The sequence below is a fragment of the Saccopteryx leptura genome, chromosome 3, assembly GCF_036850995.1.
Source record: "Saccopteryx leptura isolate mSacLep1 chromosome 3, mSacLep1_pri_phased_curated, whole genome shotgun sequence".
Taxonomy (NCBI): Eukaryota; Metazoa; Chordata; class Mammalia; order Chiroptera; family Emballonuridae; genus Saccopteryx; species Saccopteryx leptura.
In genome coordinates this window covers 100,158,015-100,178,700 of record NC_089505.1, presented here as the reverse complement: position 1 = coordinate 100,178,700, position 20,686 = coordinate 100,158,015, and the positions used below count along the sequence as shown (strand labels likewise).

General features: G+C 45.5%; 1 protein-coding gene and 1 long non-coding RNA gene across 2 annotated transcripts in view; one reads left to right on the top strand and one right to left on the bottom strand.

The window, feature by feature from the left end:
* Nucleotides 1-20,686, top strand: part of TCEA3 (transcription elongation factor A3) — a 47,499-nt gene that overhangs the window by 7,977 nt on the left and 18,836 nt on the right. Inside the window, exon 5 of the mRNA XM_066375408.1 lies at nucleotides 11,221-11,283. Coding sequence (XP_066231505.1) covers nucleotides 11,221-11,283 — 63 coding nt within the window. The remainder of the gene's footprint in view (nucleotides 1-11,220; nucleotides 11,284-20,686) is intronic.
* On the bottom strand, nucleotides 13,856-16,807 carry LOC136399767 (uncharacterized). Its single transcript, XR_010750203.1, has 3 exons — nucleotides 16,738-16,807; nucleotides 14,366-14,435; nucleotides 13,856-13,986 (listed from the first exon to the last, which is right to left on the bottom strand). It is a non-coding gene; the product is annotated as an uncharacterized lncRNA (long non-coding RNA).

Below are 20,686 nucleotides of genomic sequence, written 5' to 3'. Positions count from 1 at the left end.
TTTCCCAGGATCACACAACTGTTATGTGACAGAGTGGGAATCCACTCTTTGTCTGTCGGAACCCCAGAAGAATAGAACAGTTGTTTGTCTCAACTCCATGCCCATTCCCCCTCGCTCACCCCAACCAGGGTCCCCAAAATTGCATGACTTTCAGATAGAGCCAGAAAACCTATCTCTCACAATAGATAAAAAGCTTTTCTGGCTGTAAAGATAAGTCCTATCTATTCTGTATGTGACAAGACAGATCACTTCATTCCTTTGGGGGGGATCCTTCATTGTTCATCTAATAGATAAAGCATGGTTCTAGATAATACTAGATAATCTGGACAATACCATCCATGATATATCAACATTTTTAATGTACACACCTTCTCACCCAGTATATCCAGTGTATTAATCACATTAAATTAATCAGATTAAACATAAAGGTGATATGTTCTATGTGGCATTTTTCAGCTGGCATTTCTGAAATAATTTTTCCTCTGAAAAATTTTTTAATTTTTTAAAAAATGAATGTTTGTTATAATCCTATACTCTAAGCCTGACCTGTGGTGGCGCAGTGGATAAAGCGTTGACCTGGAATACTGAGGTCGCCGGTTCAAAACCCTGGGCTTGCCTGGTCAAGGCACATATGGGAATTGAAGCTTCCAGCTCCTCCCCCTGTTCTCTCTCTCTCTCTCTCTCTCATAAAAAAAATGAATAAATAATCCTATACTCTAAGCCTTTTGTGAAAAACACTGTAGGAAATAATGCTATAAGAGGAGTGATTCTTGACCGGGAGGGAGAGAGGCTTCTATCCCACTACTCCCAGTTTTGGTTGTAGGAGTAACTGAGGAGCAGAGGGAGTGCTACAGGCACGGTTCCGGCAAAGCACGGAAGAGTCCTGCACATTGAAGAGCCACTTATTATGTTCAAAATGCAAAGAGGGCCCCAATGGAGAAGTACTGCAGGACAGAACATTTAATGACCTGGGAAAATGTTCACCGAGTCTGAAGAGAAGCTGTGCGCTCTATAGTAGAGATCAGGGGTTGGGAACCTTTTTGGCTGAGAGAGCTATGAATGCCACATATTTTAAAATGTAATTCTGTGAGAGCCATACAACGACCCGTGTACCTTACACATTATCCAATAAAAATTTGGTGTTGTCCCGGAGGACAGCTGTGATTGGCTCCAGCCACCCGCAACCATGAACATGAGTGGTAGGAAGTGAATGGATTGTAATACATGAGATTGTTTTATACTTTTAACGTTATTATTTTTTTTATTAAAGATTTGTCTGCGAGCCAGATGCAGCCATCAAAAGAGCCACATCTGGTTCGCGAGCCATAGGTTCCCGACCCCTGGTATAGATAGCATTATCCCATTAAAAATTTTTTTAAAAATATTTTTAAAAATTGGTTTTAGAGAGAAGGGGGGGAGGAGCAGGAAGCATCAACGCATAGTAGTTGCTTCTCATATGTGCCTTGACCAGGCAAGCCCAGGGTTTTGAACCAGCAACCTCAGTATTCCAGGTCAACACTTTATCCACTGTGCCACCACAGGTCAGGCAGTGTGATCTCATTTTTATAAAAATTAAATAAGTGAATTTTACATAGGAGAAAAGATGAAAAGGATATACATCAGGTTGGTAATGGTGACTATTTTTTTAATAGATTAAGATTGAGAAGGGTTTTTTTCTTAATTTTGCAAATTTCTATTTTGCAAAATAGAAATTTTCTACATGCTTTTCCAATAAAGCATGTATTAATTTTGAAATGAGAAAAAATAATGAATCTATCATTTAAAAATACAAAACTAGCCCTAGCGGTTGGCTCAGTGGTAGAGCGTCAGCCTGGCATGCAGGAGTCCCAGATTTGGTTCCCGGCCAGGGCACACAGGAGAGACACCCATCTGCTTCTCCACCTCTCCCCCTCTCCTTCCTCTCTGTCTCTTCCCCTCCTGCAACCAAGGCTCCATTAGAGCAAAGTTGGCCCAAGAGCTGAGGATGGCTCTATGGCCTCTGCCTCAGGCGCTAGATTGGCTCTGGTTGCAACAGAGCAGCGCCCCAGATGGGCGGAGCATCGCCCCCTGGTGGGCATGCTGAGTGGATCCCAGTCGGGAGCATGCGGGAGTCTGTCTGACTGCCTCCCCATTTCCAACTTCAGAAAAATACAAAAAAATATATTAAAAAAATGCAAAACTATATGTAATTATAATTAAGAGCTTCATGTTCTATATTGTACACGAAAATTTGTAAATTTGTATTGTTGGTCCTTTTTTGTTTTTACAATGATGCTATATTGCTTTTGAAATCAGAATAAATAATAGCACTTAAAAAATAAAATAAACACATCCTGGCTGGCTTGCTCAGTGGATAGAGCATCAGCCCAGTGTATGGATGTTCTGAGTTTGATTCCTGGTCAGGGCACACAAGAGAAGCGACCATCTGCTTCTAATCCCCTCTTTCTCCCCCTTCTCCACCTCTTCTAGTCCTGCAGCCAGTAGCTTGATTGGTTTGAGCATCAGCCCAGGGCACTGAGGATAGCCCCCAGACTGGGGTTGCCAGCTGGATCCCGGCTGGGGCACATGTGGAAGACTGTCTCACTATCTCCCCTCCTCTCACTTAAAACAAATAAACAAAGCCCTGACCAGAAGCTCAGTTAGTTAGAGCAGTGGTCCCCAATCCCCAGGCCGTGGACCAGTACCGGTCCGTGGGCCATTTGGTACCGGTCCGCAGAGAAAGAATAAATAACTTACATTATTTCCGTTTTATTTATATTTAAGTCTGAACGATGTTTTATTTTTTTAAAAAATGACCAGATTCCCTCTGTTACATCTGTCTAAGACTCACTTTTTTTTAAATTTTTTTTATTTTTATTCATTTTTTTTTTTAGAGAGGAGAGAGAGAGGGAGAGAGAGAGAGAAAGAGAGAGAGAGAGAAGGGGGGAGGAGCTGGAAGCATCAACTCCCATATGTGCCTTGACCAGGCAAGCCCAGGGTTTCGAACCAGCGACCTCAGCATTCTAGGTCGACGCTTTATCCACTGCGCGCCACCACAGGTCAGGCATTCTAAGACTCACTCTTGACGCTTGTCTCGGTCACGTGATACATTTATCCGTCCCACCCTAAAGGCCAGTCCGTGAAAATATTTTCTGACATTAAACCGGTCCATGGCCCGAAAAAGGTTGGGGACCACTGAGTTAGAGCATTATTCCTATATGCCAAGGTCGCAGGTCTTATCTGTCAGGGCACATACAAGAATCAACAAATGAATGCATAAATAAGCGGAACAACAGATCAATGTTTCTCTCTCTTTTTTTCTTTCTCTTTTTCTCTCTCTCTCACCCTTCCCTTTCTTCTCTACAATCAATAAATAAAATTTATTTTTTTTTTTTTTTACAGAGACAGAGAGAGAGTCAGAGAGAGGGCCAGATAGGAACAGACAGACAGGAATGGAGAGAGATGAGAAGCATCAATCATTAGTTTTTCGTTGCACATTGCAACATCTTAGTTGTTCATTGATTGCTTTCTCATATGTGCCTTGACCGCGGACCTTCAGCAGACCAAGTAACCCCTTGCTCGAGCCAGCGACCTTGGGTCCAAGCTGGTAAATTTTTGCTCAAACCAGATGAGCTCACGCTCAAGCTGGTGAACTTCGGGTTTCAAACCTAGGTCCTCCGCATCCCAGTCCAACGCTCTATCCACTGCACCACCGCCTGGTCAGGCAATAAATAAAATTTTTAAAAATTAAAAAACAAGAGTGATAAAAATTGGTTGTAGAAATCATGAAAAATATAGAAAAATAGGGGAAAAAATCATTCACATTTTTTTCTTGCTCATTTTGCAAATGTATCCCATTCGGGGAAATCCTAATTGGCATTTGTTCTTCCATGTTGTATTTTGTTTTCCCAAAGGGGTTGGCTGGCAGGAATCCTCTGATCCACAGATCCCAACATGAGTGAACATTTAATGAATATTGCTAGGCCCAGCTGTACCAGTGCAGTCCCTGTGGACATTTATGCTCTAGCTGGTCTGGCCACATCTGGACCACCTGTTTGGTTTTGAGCACTGTGACAAATGAAAGACCAAGATAGGTAGGGGTCTTGTGAGATGAAATTGAAAGATTAGAGGCTGGACTAGTAGGAAAGGAAACCAAATGGGATATGAAGTAAGCTGTAAAATAAGGTTGTAGACATTGGGGTAAAGATGGCAGCCTAGCCTGACCAGGCGGTGGCGCAGTGGATAGAGTGTCGGACTGGGATGCAGTGGACCCAGGTTCGAGACCCCAAGGTCGCCAGCTTGAGCGCGGGCTCATCTGGTTTGAGCAAGGCTCACCAGTTTGAGCCCAAGGTCAAGCCAGGGGTCACTTGGTCTGCTGAAGGCCCACAGTCAGGGCACATGTGCGAAATCAATCAATGAACAACTAAGGTGCCGTAATGAAGAGTTAATGTTTCTCATCTCTCTCCCTTCCTGTCTGTCTGTCCCTATCTGTCCCTCTCTCTGACTCTCTCTGTCTCTGTCACACACACAAAAAAGATGGCAGCCTAAACACATGCATTGCCTTCTGCTCCATCCCTGAATCCCACCAAATGATCAGTAGAGGAGCTTTTTTTATGGCCTCTAAGGACAACAGGTGTGATCAAGGAGACAGTTGGAAAGCAGAAATCTAAGTTCTAGGTTGAACTTGATCACTTACACCCTTAATTTCTGAGTCTCAGTATTGTGGCCTGAAAAATGGGCATCATTACCTAAGTTTTTTCTTCTTAGAAATAAAATGTTTTATTTGTAATATATTTTAATTATATTTATTATTTTAACTATTTTGTATTATACTTATTTTATTATACAGGCAATTACTTGCTCAAGGTAGAAAGTTTTAAAAATATAAATAGAAAAATTAAAAATCATTCATTATCTAGAAGCAAACAGACATATATTTGTATATATAATTATGCATATATTATATATTTTTTATTTTTATATTCATTTTAGAGAGGAGGGAGGGAGAGAGAGAGAGAAAAGGGGGAGGAGCAGGAAGCATCAATTCCCATATATGCCTTGACCAGACAAGTGCAGGTTTTGAACCAGCGACCTCAGTATTCCAGGTCGACGCTTTATCCACTGCGCCACCAAAGGTCAGGCATGCATATATTATAATGTGTATAAATATATCATATAATATATAAAATCACATACCATATTTTTTGCTCCATAAGACACAACTGACCATAAGACACACCTAGGGTTTTAAGGAGCAAAATAAAAAAATTATTCTGAACCAAATGGTGTGTTAAAATATTTAATAAAACACCATATTTCTGCCTGACCTGTGGTGGCACAGTGGATAAAGCATTGACCTGGAATGCTGAGGTCACTGGTTCAAAACCCCAGGCTTGTCCAGTCAAGGCACATATGAGAAGCAACAACTATGAGTTGATGCTTCCTGCTACTCCTCCTGCCTTTCTCTCTCTCTAAAATCAATAAATAAAATCTTTAAAAATAAAGAAAATAAAACTTAAAATAAAAACCAAAACATATTTTTCACTCAAGACGCACCGGCATTTCCCCCTTCACTTTTTTTTTGGGGGGGAAGTGCGTCTTATGAAGCGAAAAATACGGTATATTGCCTTCTAGATTTTACCTATTCATCATCACTACCCATAAAATATTTATTGTATTAATAAAATGGAATTACCTGGCCAGGTATCAGTTGGTTAGAGCATCATTCCAATATGCCGAGTTTGCAGGTTTAATCCCCAGGCAGGGCACATATGAGAATCAACCAATGAATGCATGAATAAGTGGGACAACAAATGAGTGTTTCCCTCTCTGTGTCTCACTCCCTTTCTCTCTCTCTAAAAATCCATTTTTAAAAATAGAATTAGCCTGATCAGGCAGTGGCGCAATGAATAGAACGTCGGACTGGGATGCGGAGGATCCAGGTTCGAGACCCCGAGGTTGCCAGCTTGAGCGCAGGCTCATCTGGTTTGAGCAAAGCTCACCAGCTTGGAACCAAGGTCGCTGGCTCGAGCAAGGGGTTACTCGGTCTGCTGAAGGCCCACAGTCAAGGCACATATGAGAAAGCAATCAATGAACAACTAAGGTGTCACAATGAAAAAACTGATGATTGATGCTTCTCATCTCTCTGTTCCTGTCTGTCTGTCTCTATCTATCCCTCTCTCTGACTCTCTCTCTGTCTCAAAAAAAAATTAGAATTATACTCCAAATACTATTTTGTAACCTTTCCACATTTATTTATTTCAACAGTAGAGGTCATCTTTTTTTTAAAAGATGTTTTATTTTGGGGGGACTTTATTCATTTTAGAAAGAGAGAGAGAGAGAGAGAGAGAAGTGGGGGAGGAACAGGAAGCATCAATTCCTGTATGTACCTTGACCAGGCAAGTCCGGGGTTTCAAACTGGCTACGAGGTCAATGTTTTATCGGGCAAGATTTTTTATTGATTGATTTTAGAGAGAGGAGAAAGAGAGGTGGAGGGGGGAGCGGGAAGCATCCACTCATAGTTGCTTCCTGTATGTGCCTTGACCTGGCAAGTCCAGGGTTTCAAACCGGCAACCTCAGCATTCCAGGTGGATGCTTTATCCACTGAGCTCTCACAATTCAGGCAGTAAATCATATTTAGTGTAAAAAGTTTAGGAAAGCAAACACAAAAAGAGAATAATAGAAACAACCAGTTAACATTTTGATGTATGTCTTTCTCTTCTTTTAAGAACATATAAACATATGTTCTTAATAAAGTTGAAAGCACACTCTATGTACGGTTTTGTAACCAGCATTTTACATTTAACAGCACCTTGAACGTCTCACTGGGAGGTGTTGTTCATGCTCGCGTACTGTTCACAGCATGGCGCTCTGACGATGGGGAGCTGTCACTGGGGCTGAGCGGAGAGTGGGATGGTTGTCTCGCCACCTTGCTAGGTGAATCTAGTTGGCAAGGGTCCTATTATGGCTCAATTGGTGAACTTCTTTTCTTTTTAGTTTTCTTAATAATTTATGATATAAACACTATAACCACATTTGTAAAATTAAAAATAAGAATTACAAATATTTGCCTCTAGTGTGCCACAATCCAACAAATGAAGCAGTTTTGTTTTTCTTTAAGTGAAAGGAGGGGAGAGAGTGAGGCTGACTCCCCAGTCAGGATCCACTTGGCATCCGCCATCTGGGGCTGATGCTTAAATCAACCAAGCTATCCTCAGTGCCCAGGGCTGATGCTCGGACCAACCGAGCCACTGGCTGTGAGAGGGGAAGAGAGAGAGAAGGGGGAGAGGAAGGGGAAGAGATAGTTGCTTCTCATGTGTGCCCTGACCCGGGATAGTACCTGGGTTGTCCACACACTGAGCCCACACTCGATTCACTGAGCCAACCAGCCAGGGCCAAATGAAGCAGTTTTAATTGTTTCCTCTTTCCTTCCAGTCCTGAGCTACTCACATACGTAATTTTTTTTCACTTCTGTAGGTGGAATGTACCAACTGCTCTGTTCTTATTTATTTATCTTTCTGTTGTATTCTAGGCATTTTTTTTCACGTTCCTAAATAGTTTTCATAATGATCATTTACAATAACTGCAGGACAGTTCTGGTTTGTTCTAAAAAGAGTAGCAAGGAGGAAGGGTCAGAAAATGGCGAGGTTTGGGTATAGAGGTTCATGTCTTCTCTCTTTTCTCCGCCTGTAAGATTTCCAGCTTCCTACTCTGGTCTGCACGTGTTCATCTGCATGGGCACTCGGGGAAGAACTCCACACAGGAGCTCCAGAGCCTGGTGTGGGATGGGAGGGGCATGTGAAGGGGGGTATCACTTCCCCTCTCCTTTGCTGCTGTCTCCCCGGTGTTCAAGCTGGAGTGAAGGTCTAGAGATGGACGGGTCTGGTCCACAGGGTGATGAGGGTTTGCCCCTAAAGCTGCCTCACCTCCTGTCTCTCAGATCATCTGGAGGATAAGGTGGTTGCTGGAAATCCGTGCAGAGACATTGCACTGTCTGGACAAGAAATCAGATGCCTGGGATTATGGAGCATCAGGATTTCTCTGTGCTGGGAACTGCTGTAGGGACATGAATGATCTAATGTCTCCTCCCAAATAGCCAAAGACATAGATTCTTGTCTTCTCGTTTGACAGGTGAGGGAACTCGGTGCTCAGAGAAAATGACCTGCCCCGGAGGCAGAGCTGGGAATACAACTCATGTCATTGCCTTCCTTTTTGGAATGATAAATGTTACATGTTTGTATGTATGTAGAAGAAGATCTGAAGGAAAGACATTAAACTTAATAGTTGTTACCACTGGGCGGGTGTATTTTCCCACTTATTTAGTTTTTGTATTTCTGTACTGTTAGACTTCACAGCACTTGACAACAAATATTTACAGAGCACCTGCTCTGTGCCAGGCGCTAGTCTATTTGCTTGGGATAAATAGGTGAATATATTAGATTGCGTTCCCCAGAAGACTTGGATTCTGGTGCAGGGGGTTATTTGGGAAGTGATTTCAGGAAATACAGATAGTGGAGTGAGGAAGCGAGACGGGGAAGGGGAGGAAGTGTGATAGTGAGCTGGTTGCTGCTGTGGGTGGGCGACCAGGGCTTAAATCCTGTTTGGGAATCCTGTGTGACTGGAGAACACCTCGGGTTGACCCACTTGAGGGCCGAGGAATATGGGGCGTGTATCCACCCAGCACCACCAGCCTATTGGCCTGCTGGTGCTAACTGGAGCAGAGAATGCCCTCAGGCAGACTGCGCCTCGGGGTGCTTGCAGGAGAAGGTCCTTGTGTCCCAGAACTGGGAGCATGAGCGCCCAAGGGTCATGGGCTCAGCCAGGACTGTGTCCATCATGGTGAACAAAAGCCACCGAACTCTGCTCTTGCGACATTTACATGGAAGGAAGTGGTTGGACAATACGTATATATATATATATATACACGTAAAAAGTAAGAAGAGGCCCTGGCCAGTTGGCTCAGTGGTAGAGCGTCGGCCTGGTGTGTGGAAGTCCCGGGTTCGATTCCCAGCCAGGGCACACAGGAGAAGCGCCCATCTGCTTCTCCACCCCTCCCCCTCTCCTTCCTCTCTGTCTCTCTCTTCCCCTCCCGCAGCCAAGGCTCTATTGGAGCAAAGATGGCCCGGGCGCTGGAGATGGCTCCGTGGCCTCTGCCCCAGACGCTAGAATGGCTCTGGTCGCGACAGAGCGATGCCCCGGATGGGCAGAGCATCGCTCCCTGGTGGGCATGCCGGGTGGATCCTGGTCGGGCGCATGCGGGAGTCAGTCTGACTGCCTCCCTGTTTCCAGCTTCAGAAAAATACAGAAAAAAAAAAAAAAAGTAAGAAGATTATGGTCTGTTAGAACAGTGGCCCCCTACCTTTTTTGGGCCATGGGCCGGTTTAATGTCAGAAAATAGTATTTTCACGGACCGGCCTTTAGGGTGGGACGGATAAATGTATCACGTGACCGGGACAAGCGTCAAGAGTGAGTCTTAGACAGATGTAACAGAGGGAATCTGGTCATTTTTTAAAAATAAAACATCGTTCAGACTTAAATATAAATAAAACAGAAATAATGTAAGTTATTTATTCTTTCTCTGCGGACCAGTACCAAATGGCCCACGGACTGGTACTGGTTCGCAGCCCGGGGGTTGGGGACCACTGTGTTAGAAGGTGATACCATGTGTCGGCCTGGCGTGCAAAAGTCCCGGGTTCGATTCTCGGCCAGGGCACACAGAAGAAGCACCCATCTGCTTCTTCACCCCTCCCCCAGTCCTTCCTCTCTGTTTCTCTCTTCCCCTCCTGCAGCCAAGGCTCCATTGGAGCAAAGATGGCCCGGGCGCTGGAGATGGCTCCGTGGCCTCTGCCCCAGGCGCTAGAATGGCTCTGGTCACGACCGAGCGACGCCCCGGATGGGCAGAGCATCGCCCCCTGGTGGGCGTGCCGGGTGGATCCCGGTCGGGCGCATGCGGGAGTCTGTCTGACTGCCTCCCCGTTTCCAGCTTCAGAAAAATACAAAAAAAAAAAAAGAAGAAGGTGATACCTGTGTTGGAATTAAAAGGAGAGCTAGGTAAATGAGCTGGGGTGTGGAGGTTGCAATTTACAGATTAATTTTATAAAAATACATTGTTGTATCAAGAGGAATGTAGCTACACACTTGAAACCTATATGCCCCTATTAACCAATGTCACCCCAATAATTTAATTAAAAATCACTAAGTGGAAAAAACCCCACAAAATAAACTGGGAAAAAAAGGATATAGCTACTACATGCATTTTGAAAAATGGGGGGAAAATGTCAGCTATAATGCTGTCAGCCTACTATTATCATGGTGAGCATATGGGGGTGTATTATCTTTCAATCTTTTTCCTCCTCAGCATTTTCTTGCAAGACTTCAGGCACAGTATACAGGGGTTCTCGGGTTATGCCAATCTTGATTTACGACGTTTCGAGTTTACTATGCTCATTAAAAAAATCGAGACGTAAGTGTTTCGGCTTACACTGTTAGCGTTGTACTTTTTTTTACACTCAATTTTTGTCATTTTTTTTCTGGTACTACAGTACAGTGTACAGTACAGTATATTTATGTCCTTTTTCTGTGGCTTAGTTGTGTTTTTATGTTCTAGATTATGATTTTACAGCTGTGTTAGGATAGGTAAGTGACTTAGGCCAGGGAGTGTTTTGACTTACACCAAAATTCGGGTTACATCACTGTCGTAGGATCAGAACAGTGTTGTAACCCGAGGGCCCCCTGTGCATCTAATTTTGTATCCTGCTTCTCCACTTGTCATTTTAGCTCAGCTCTTCTATCTCCAAGGCCCGCGTTCTTCTCCTCTCCTCCTAAGGTGCCTGCACATGAGGCTGGGGATGATCTCCAGCTCCTCTTGAGACTAGGCAGTCCCAGGAATTCCAATCTCTGTGGGCTCCAGCTAACCAAGGCCGACCTGACAGCCAGGAGGAGAAGGACCTTCTGAGAATTAGCTATTCATAACTAGTAGTACATTACGTAGCACATGTAACATATCTGGTACACATTCTGTTTCCTTCTCTTGTATTGCTTCATTGGTTGGAGGGTAGGTGACAGCGATCAACCAGCACCACCTGGAGCTTCCTCTCCCGGGAGCAGTGGTCCAGGTGGGCTCTATCATCCTCAGCCCAGCAGGCCTGGCTCCAGGATGCTTTCTCCCTGCTGCTGATCTCTCTAGATCAGTAGTAATGTGAGCCTAGGAGAGAGTCTCATTTCTGATTTCTCTTCTTTCAGGAGAGATTCTGTGGATTCCAAGTCTTCAGGTACTTCATCCCCAAAAAGACCATCGATGGAAAGGTAAGGAGGCCACAGACTTCTCCACCCCAGAGGTCCTATTCAGCGTGTTCCCTCTCTCTGCTTTAATGTGGGAGCCTGAGGCGGGGGAAGGAGGAAACCTCATATGTTACCATGCTTCCAAAATCTAGGATCCACACAGTAAGACTAAGCAGGAAGGAAGAGAGGTTGGGGGACTGGATGAAAGAGGTGGAGGGGGCCTGACTTGTGGTGACACAGCGGATAAAGCATTGACTTGGAATGCTGAGGTCACCGGTTTGAAACCCTGGGCTTGTCTGGTCAAGGCACAAATGACAAGCAACTACTACAAGCTGATGCTTCCCACTGCTCCCCACCTTCTGTCTGTCCCGTTCTCCTCTCTCTTAAAAAAAAAGGGGGGGGGAAGGAAAAGGAAAAGATAGAGGGATTTAGAGGTACAGATTGGTAGTTACAAAATAGTCATAGGGATGCAAAATACAACAGAGAAAATATAGTCAATAATATTGTAATAACTATGTCTGGTGCCAGGTGAGTACTGGAAATATCAGGGGGAACACTTTGTAAAGTAGATGATTGTCTAACCATTATGCTACATGACTGAAACTAATCCAAAATAATAGTGAGTGTAAACTGTAATTGAAAAAAATTTTAATAAGTAAATATTTTTTAAAAAAGACTAAGGGGACCCCTGAATCAGAGGTGTGGCTCCTTCATAGGGGGCTAACCAGTCACTGTTGTCCCAACACTGTCTGGGGAATATTCTCAAGGTTAGCAGAGAGGACGGAGGCCTTGAGAGCATGTATCTGGAGTGGGATCTCTGGTTTGGGTCTGAACTGGTTAGGATATCTACCCGAGAATAGCATATATCATCAAGTCATTCATTCATCAAATATTTACTGAGGGCCTACTATGTGCCAGGAACTGTTCTTGGTGCCAAGGATACAGCAGTGAACAAAAGAAGCAAAACTCACTGCAGCCATGAGACCTATGTTCTAACGGGAAACAGCGACACACATATGAAAATTATACAACGGTTTAGAAAGTGACAAGTACTATGGAAAACAATAGAGCAGGCAAAGGGGATTAGGGAAAAATGGTCATTGGGGTGCTCAGAAGAGCCCTTGTTGAGGACGTGACCTTTGAGCAAAAGCTTAAGAAGATGAGGGAGCTCTGGCCGGTTAGCTCAGTCGGTTAAGAGCATCATCCCAAAACGACAAGGTTGTGGGTTTGATCCCTGGTCACAGCACATACAGGAGCAGCTCGATGTGCCTGTCTCTCTCTCTCTCTCTGCCTCTCTCCAAAAAATAAATTTAATTTAATTTAAGAATTAAAAAAGAAAGAAGATTAGAGAATTAGCCCTGCAGACATTGGGGTCATCCAAACCTAAGTGCATAAGTGAGGGGGAGAGGTAAAGGATGAGTGAAACAGGAGCCACTGGAGGGTATTAAGTGCGTAAATTATGTGATCAAACATCAAAGTCGCTCTGGCTGCTGTGCTGAGCATGCGTTGTCAGGGCAGAAGTAGAGAGACCAAGAGACGATTTCGATTATTTCAGACAAGATATGACTGTGGCTCAGGGTGGCAGCAGGTGGGGAGAAGGGGTGGACTTCACTGCAGATACATTTTAAAATCAGAGCTGACTGGGTATCCTGACAGATTGGATGTAGAGCACAAGAGAAATAAAAGAGTCAGGGTGAGTCCGAGACGTTTTCTGTGAGCACCTATCTGCACGGGTGGAGTTGCCATTAATTGGTGGGGGGGAAGGGGCTGTGTAGACCAGGCTGCAGTGGGAGGCCCAGAGTTCAGGTTGAGATACGTTGGATTTGAGGGTGCACTCGTCATTCAGATGGAGAAGTTGAATGAGCAGTTAGGTGATACTAGCCTGGAATTCAAGAGGGAAGTCTGGGTCCGAAGTACACATTAACACGTAGCTCGCCTTTGAAGCTGGGTGAGATCACTATGGCGAGATTGTGGGTGAAGAAGTGAGTGTGAATTATAGTCCAGGAGGGACTTCAGAGGTCAAAGCAGGAGAAGCAGGGCCAACAGAGAGCAGGACAGGCCAAGAAGTGGGTTGGAGGTGGATCAAAGTAGATGATCAGGGTTCAGGGGCCATACTGAATGGTTGGGACAACCAGGTGGGACAGTAAGGTTGGCTTCTAGGCAGGTATGAGTGTGAGATGCACAGCTACTTTAGGCCTAAGATTACCAAAGGAAAGGAAAGAAGAGGCATAAAAATTAGGTTGCATAAGGCTTTTTGAGGATTTAACAGGCCTGAGATGTTGACGGGCTGTTGTCTTGCCCAATTCCAACATGGCAGCTGGATGCCAGCACCAGCTGATGAGTGAAGGCTCTCAGAGTGCTGCTTGGAGAGGGAGTCTGGGGCTGCATCCTGCCTCTGCAGAAGAGAGTTCTGTGGTCCATTAGTAATGTCTGCCATGAGTGAGGCTTAGGAGGCTCTGGTGTCATTCTGGCCCTAAACCACCCATTCTCAACAGAGGATCATTTAGAAATTTGTGGAAGCTTTTCTGATTGTCACTATGACTTGGGGGGTATCTTAGTCAGCTGGAGCTGACTGTAACAAAATATCACGGACTGATTGGCTTAAACAACAGACATTTATTTCTCATAGTTCTGGAGTCAGGGAAGTCCAAGATCAAGGTGCGAGCTGATTCAGTTCCTGATGAAGGCCCTCTTCCTGGTTTGCAGATGGCCACCTTCTTGCTCTGCCTGCACATGATTGTGGGGGGAGTGCCCTCGGGCCCTTCCTCCTCTTCGTATAAGCACTATAGTCCTATAATGGGCTCCCACTCTCATCTAAACCTAATTATCTCTCAAAGGCCTCACCTCCAAATACTACCACACTGGTGGTTAGGACTTCAACATATGGATTTCGGGGGATACAAATATTTTGTCCATAATGGGAGTGGGGGAGGAGCACTATGGCATTCAGTGGGCAGGAGTCAGAGATGTTAAACAACCTGGAGCATGGAGGGCAGCCATGTGTAATGAAGGATTGTCCTATCTCAAAATGAAACACCACCAATCCAGTTCTGGGTTTGATGCTATAATATAAACATTCAACCTTTATGGAAGGATTTATACCTACCTTCAGGCTCCTCTCCTGACTGCCTGTGGCCTTGAAGTCTCCTGGCTCCCTCCCATAATGTCATTTTCAGCTGGTTCAGTATTGGGAGTGGGCAACCCGAAGGGACAGAAGAAAATCTTGTAAATTCATTTTATCTACCACCCAGACTGTTTCCTGCACTCTCTGCCTCTCATCTTTCTCTTCCATTCATCCATCCATCCATTCCTTGCAAACAATATCCTCCGGGGCTCAAGGTCATGTGTACACCCTGAAGGCACATCTAGGCGGCACCGCTACCTGGCCTCAGCTGCTGTTTCTGGAAATGCAGGCCCCGTGTGCCATGTCTTCCAGCTTTTTTTTTTTTTTTTAATTTACTTTTTTATTGATTTTAGAAAGAAAGGAAGGGAGAGAGAGAGAGGAACATCGATCTGTTCCTGTATGTGCCCTAACCTGGAATTGAACTGGCAACCTCTGCACTTCAGGCCGATGCTCTAACCTACGGAGCTATCCAGCCAGGGCAATGTCTTCCAGCTTTGTAAGGGACTCTGGGCAACTATATTTTTCACAGGAGACTCCCAATTTTAAATATTTTTTTCTAAGACAGCAGGGCAGATAAAATGTATTTGTAATAACCCAGCTTGCAACTTCTACGGCCAGGCAAAGATTTAAATTTATGATCTCTGCCTTCATACAGCTATTTACTAGTGTAGAGGCAGACACAAAAAAATACTTGGTTTTTTGAAGATATAATGCCCAGTGGGAACATCAGAAGGGTGTGGTGTTTCATTATGATTTGAGAAGTCAGAGGAGACTTCATGGAAGAAATTGACAGATGAATGAATAGGAGTTTGCTTGGTAGACAAGACAAGAGAGGCCGTCTCAGGCAGAGGGAATGGCACGTGCAAAGCTGTGGCAGCATGAGTGCGCATGGCACTCTACGAACTGTAGACAGAGTACCAGGGAACAGACCACAAAGGGCGCCACTGTGCGAGGGTCGATGGTCCCCCTTTATCAGCTGCCCTAGGACCAAGCTATAAGAATTGGTTGACTTGTTTCTACCTGAGCAGTTACAAGTACTTGATGGTGCAGTAACTGAAACGCCCTCGAGGAGGCGTGCAAGAGCAGTAAGCCAGGCCTCCTGGTGCCTCTGCTCTGACCTGGGGCGGGAGGATTTTCTAAGAGCTTGGTGGTGGTATCAGACCACAGGCTAGCGCTGACGCTGACACATCCGGGAAGCGAAGAAAGCTGTGATCCATCCGAGCCCCCACCACTACCGTCACCAGTGATGCCTTTTCTGCAGTTTGACTCAGTTCCCAGTTCTGTGCATTGACAGCACAACGAGTGTGGCTGCCTGAAATGCCACCTGGAAATGAATTGCAGCCAAGAGGAGGACTGGGGGTGCCCTGCCAGGAAGGTGGGGGGCAATGCAACAAGCAGCCTAGCCTTGCCCAGGTAAGAGGATTCTGCAAAACTCTGTCTTTTAGAAACACAGTGAAATGTATAGAAAAGAATTTGGGGGGCAGGCAGAACTAGATTTGTAGTCTGACTCTGCCGTCTGCTAGCTGGCTGACCTTGGACAAGTCAGTTCAGCTCTCTGAGCCTCAGTCTATTGACCTGTAAAATGGGGATAATTATGACCTTTCAAAGTTGTTGTGAGTATCAAATGAGGTAATGAAATGCTTAGCACTGTTCCTAATCCTTGTAAGTGCCCAATAAGTACATAATGTTTAGTAATAATACTCACGCTTAATGTGGTAACCTATGTAAATTGCCTAATACTTCATCACTAGAACTCTCTTAGGTGCTTTAATCCTCTTAACAACTCTGTAAGATGGATACAATAGTTATTCCCATTTTACATGTGAGAAAACTGAGGCACCTAGAAATGAAGGTACTCACCCAAGGTCACCTAACTTCAAAGTGGTGGCATCGGGCCTTGAACCTGGGAGTTTCACTTTGAAACTTGGGTTCTTAATATTTATACCACCTCAGTGGTGACATTCCCTAAATGACAATGTTATGACTGTTGTTTGCTGTTATGCCTTCTTCCGAGCAGTATCCTCAGGTGCCCCCTGGGCATTCCCCAGTGCTGAGCCCTAGACGTTGAGGATGTGGTGACGGGGCCCACGGGTCAGTGGAGGGTAGGCCAGCGCCAGGAAGAATCTGGAACTCCATCACAGTTGTAGGAAATGAGTTGGCCCAGGTCATAGGAATTGACGGAGACTGGCTCAGAGAGAGATCCTTCTCTTAAGTCACTGGCCTTCCAAAGAGGACCAGCCCCCACCCAGCTCATCTTTGGCTAGACTCCTCGCATGTACCTTTCATCTCTCTGTGGCCAGCTCCCTCAACTCATTCTGTATTCATTCATCAACAAAAGTTCATCAAGTACCTACCTAAAGCACTGGTACAGGTGCTGGAAGACAGGGGAGAGCCAGCCAGTGGGGTCCCTATACTGTGGAACCTGTAATCTGGAGATGGAGGCAATGTTTATAAACACATAAACAAGTTAATTATAGACTTGGATAAGTGCTGTGAATGCAAGAAATTAGGTCATGTGCTAGGGCAGGGACAGTCTGCTTGGCTAAGGTGGTCAGGGAAGGCCTCCTTGAGGATGTGATCTTTGAGCTGAGGCCTGACTGATGGGAAGGAACCAGTCAGAAAAATCTAGAGGAGTAAGGGCCATACAAAGGCACTGTGGTGGAATGACAGGTGTTTTTAAGGAACAGAAAGAAGGGCAATAAAGGCTTCAGTTAGCAGTGAGGACAGTGTTGCATGAGATGAGATCAGATCAGAGGGGAGGCAGGGGCCAGATGTGGAGGGCTTGGAAGCTACAGTGAGGAGTTTGACTTTGTGCTGAAAATAACTGGAAGTCATTAATGTCAGAAGCAGGAGAGTAATAGGATCAGGTGTGAGTTTTTGAAAGTTCCTTTACCCCTGCCAAGCTGCTGTATGGTGAATACATTGTAAGCAGGCCAAGAGGATGCAGGGAGACTGTCCTTGGGGCTCTCATAGCTGTGCAAGGGAGAGCCCAGTGGCCAGGATGAGAGTTGGGTGCAGAGAGATTCATCTTGGGAACCTGCAACCCCTAAGACTTCCCAGTTTATACCTTTCCCAGCCTCCCCTGACCCACACCTTTCCCTCCAGCTGAAATCTGACTCCAGGAGAGAGCTGGTTAGATTGCAGCTCCTCCATCCCTGTGCCTTGCTGCCAGGCCACCCAGTTGTCAGGCAGGGTTGGGTAGAGTCAGAGGCGGATTAAGGTTGGTTAAGGCTGGTTGAGGCCCCAGGCGCAGAAGAAAATGTTGGGTCCCTTAAAAAAAAGAGAGAGAGACAGAAAATAAAAATACATGTTAACCATATTTTTAAGTAAATAACAGATATTATGTACTATTAATGTTAAAATTGCACATAGGAAACCAAACTCAGTGTCATTAGAAAAAAGTGTAAAGTTGGGGTTTTGTGGGGCCTTCAGAAGTCGGGGCCCAGGGCGCACTCCTGGTGCACCCGCTATTAAATCTGTCTCTGGGTAGAGTTCAGGATGTTAGTCTTAGAAGAGTAAAGTTCAAATGGCATTTTAAAAATATGTAAAAACTAGGCCCTGGCCGGTTGGCTCAGTGGTAGAGCGTTGGCCTGGCATGCAGGAGTCCCGGGTTCGATTCCCGGCCAGGGCACACAGGAGAAGCACCCATCTGCTTCTCCACCCCTCCCCCTCTCCTTCCTCTCTGTCTCTCTTCCCCTCCCGCAGCCAAGGCTCCATTGGAGCAAGGTTGGCCCGGGCACTGAGGATGGCTCTATGGCCTCTGCCTCAGATGCTAGAATGGCTCTGGTTGCAACGGAGCAACGCCCCAGATGGGCAGAGCATCGCCCCCTGGTGGGCATGCCGGGTGAATCCCGGTGGGCGCATGTGGGAGTCTGTCTGACTGCCTCCCCGTTTCCAACTAAAGAAAAATACAAAAAATAAATAAATAAATAAAAATATGTAAAAACTAGAGGTCCCTTTGGAAAAAGTTTTTCGGAATTCAAAATATAAACCTTAGCCTGACTGGTCATAGTGCAGCGGATAGAGTATTGACCTGGGACACTGAGGTCTCAGGTTTGAAACCTCAAAGTCACCAGCTTGAGCACAGAATCATTGACATGATCCCGAGGTTGCTGCCTTGAGCCCAAAGGTTGCTAGCTTGAACCCCAAGGCCTCTGACTTGAGCAAGGGGTTACTGGCTCAGTTTGCGCTCCATCCCCTGGTCAAGACAAGTATGAGAAACAATCAGTGAACAACTAAAGTGCCACAACTATGAGTTGATGCTTCTCATCTCTCTCCATTCCTCTCTCTCAAAAAATTATACACACACACACACACACACACACACACACACACACACACACACCCTGTAAGAGCAGAGCCTTCCCTCCCCAGCTCACCCCACTCCTGTGGCAGCACTGAGACACCTTGGAGGAACCTCAAGGCTCCAAAGAACACATCAATCACAGAGGTCCAAGGGCATCTGTGGTGACAGAGGGGATCCAAGGTCAGGCCAAACAGCAAGGGTTGGGAGATGGAAAGGTCACTGGCAGTATTTACATTGAGGAGTGCTCAGAGGGGTGGATGGGATTCTTTCATAACCCCAGCTTTTTAACACAGGGAAGTCTGGGCTACTCTGTCAGCCTCACTGTCAGACACAGCTCTTTGGGCCTGATTTTTCAGAAGCCCATCATCATCTTCCTGAAGGGAAGAAGTGCATCCATAGCTCCAGGGCTGCCTGGTGCAGCTGCCCAGCTGTGCTTTGCTTTCGGTGTCCAACTCCAGGAGGTACCCAGAAAACAATGGGAATGGCGCCCCCTGGAGGTAGGAAACACAGCAGCCCTTTGGGACCTTCCACAAGGGATCAGTATGGTAAGACCCTGGAGTGGAGGGAGGAGGGGTCCCTAATTTCTTCCACTCTGGTGAGTCAGTTTTCCCTAGGACGCATGCGGGCTGGGCTGCCTAACAGATCCTGATGGATTACTGAAAGAGAAGACTGAGAAGAGCCAAGAGTTGAAGGCAGAGATAAGTTGACTGCCCTTCCCAAGAGCAGTGCAGAAACAACTCGGAAAGGGAGGGAGTTGTACAACTATCACTCCATCCTCTCATCTGTAAAATGGGGCCAGCAACTTGTGAACTATCAGGCTTGCTAGGAGGAATAAATAGCAAAAGGCAGTAAACGGTGGCTTTTATACTTACCATCCTTGACAAGCCCAAGAATTTGGCCAAATCTTTTCTCTCCAGTTCCCTCACCCTCACGTTCCAGCTGCCCTGAGCCCCTCAACATTGCCCATGCAAACTATGAACTTTCACACTTCCATGCATTTCTGCCAAGAATGCATTTTCCCTTCTGCTCCTCCAGTGGCCAACCCTGCTACCCATCCCTTGCTGAGTTTCTTGGACCAAATTCCATCATAGAAGACCTGTTTGATCTTTCTTAAACCATGTGGTAAGTTCTGGTATCATAATCCTGATTGTCACAGGCCACCACCAGGATCCTATAGGATGCCTCTCATTGCATCATCTAGCATCCTCTGCACAAGAACACAAAAGGAACCAACAAACAGTTGCAAATTTGAACCTTGGCCTGTTTATTTTTTTGGCTGCATTTATCATTACTTCATCCTTTTAAAAATATTTTTTATTGTGGTAAATATATGTAACAAAATTTGCCAGTTTAACCTTTTTTTAGGATGGAGGCAGGAAGGCAGGGAGGCAGAGAGACAGGCTCCCACATATGCCCTGACTGGGATCCACCCAGGAAGCCCCTTACAGAGCAATGCTCTGCCCATCTGAGGCAGCTGCTCTGTTGCTCAGTAACGGAGCTATTTTACGCCTAAGGCGAGGCCATGGAGCCATCCTCAGTATTTGGGGCCAGCTTGCTTGAATCATTCAAGCATGGCTATGAAAGAAGAAGAGAGAGAAAAAAAAAGGGGGAGGAGGAGAGGTGGAGAAGCGGATGATTGCTTCTCTGTGTGCCCTGACCAGGAATTGAACCTGGGACTTCCACGTGCCGATCTGATGCTCTACCACTGAGCCAACCAGTCAGGACTTATAATTTCAAATGGATTAATATTTACTAAATATGGCCCTGGTTAGATAGCTCAGTTGGTTTCTCTCTGTCTCTGTCTCTTTCCCCCCTCCCTCTCTCCCCTCCTCTCTTTCTAAAAATCAATCAGTCAACCAATCAAGATTTAACAAATGTATAAAACAGGTTATTATTGCATATTTCAGGTTTTCTGGCTACTCTTTTATTTTTTAGATTTTATTTATTTATTTATTTTAGAGAGAGAGAGAGAATGAGAGCGGGAGGAAGGGAGACAG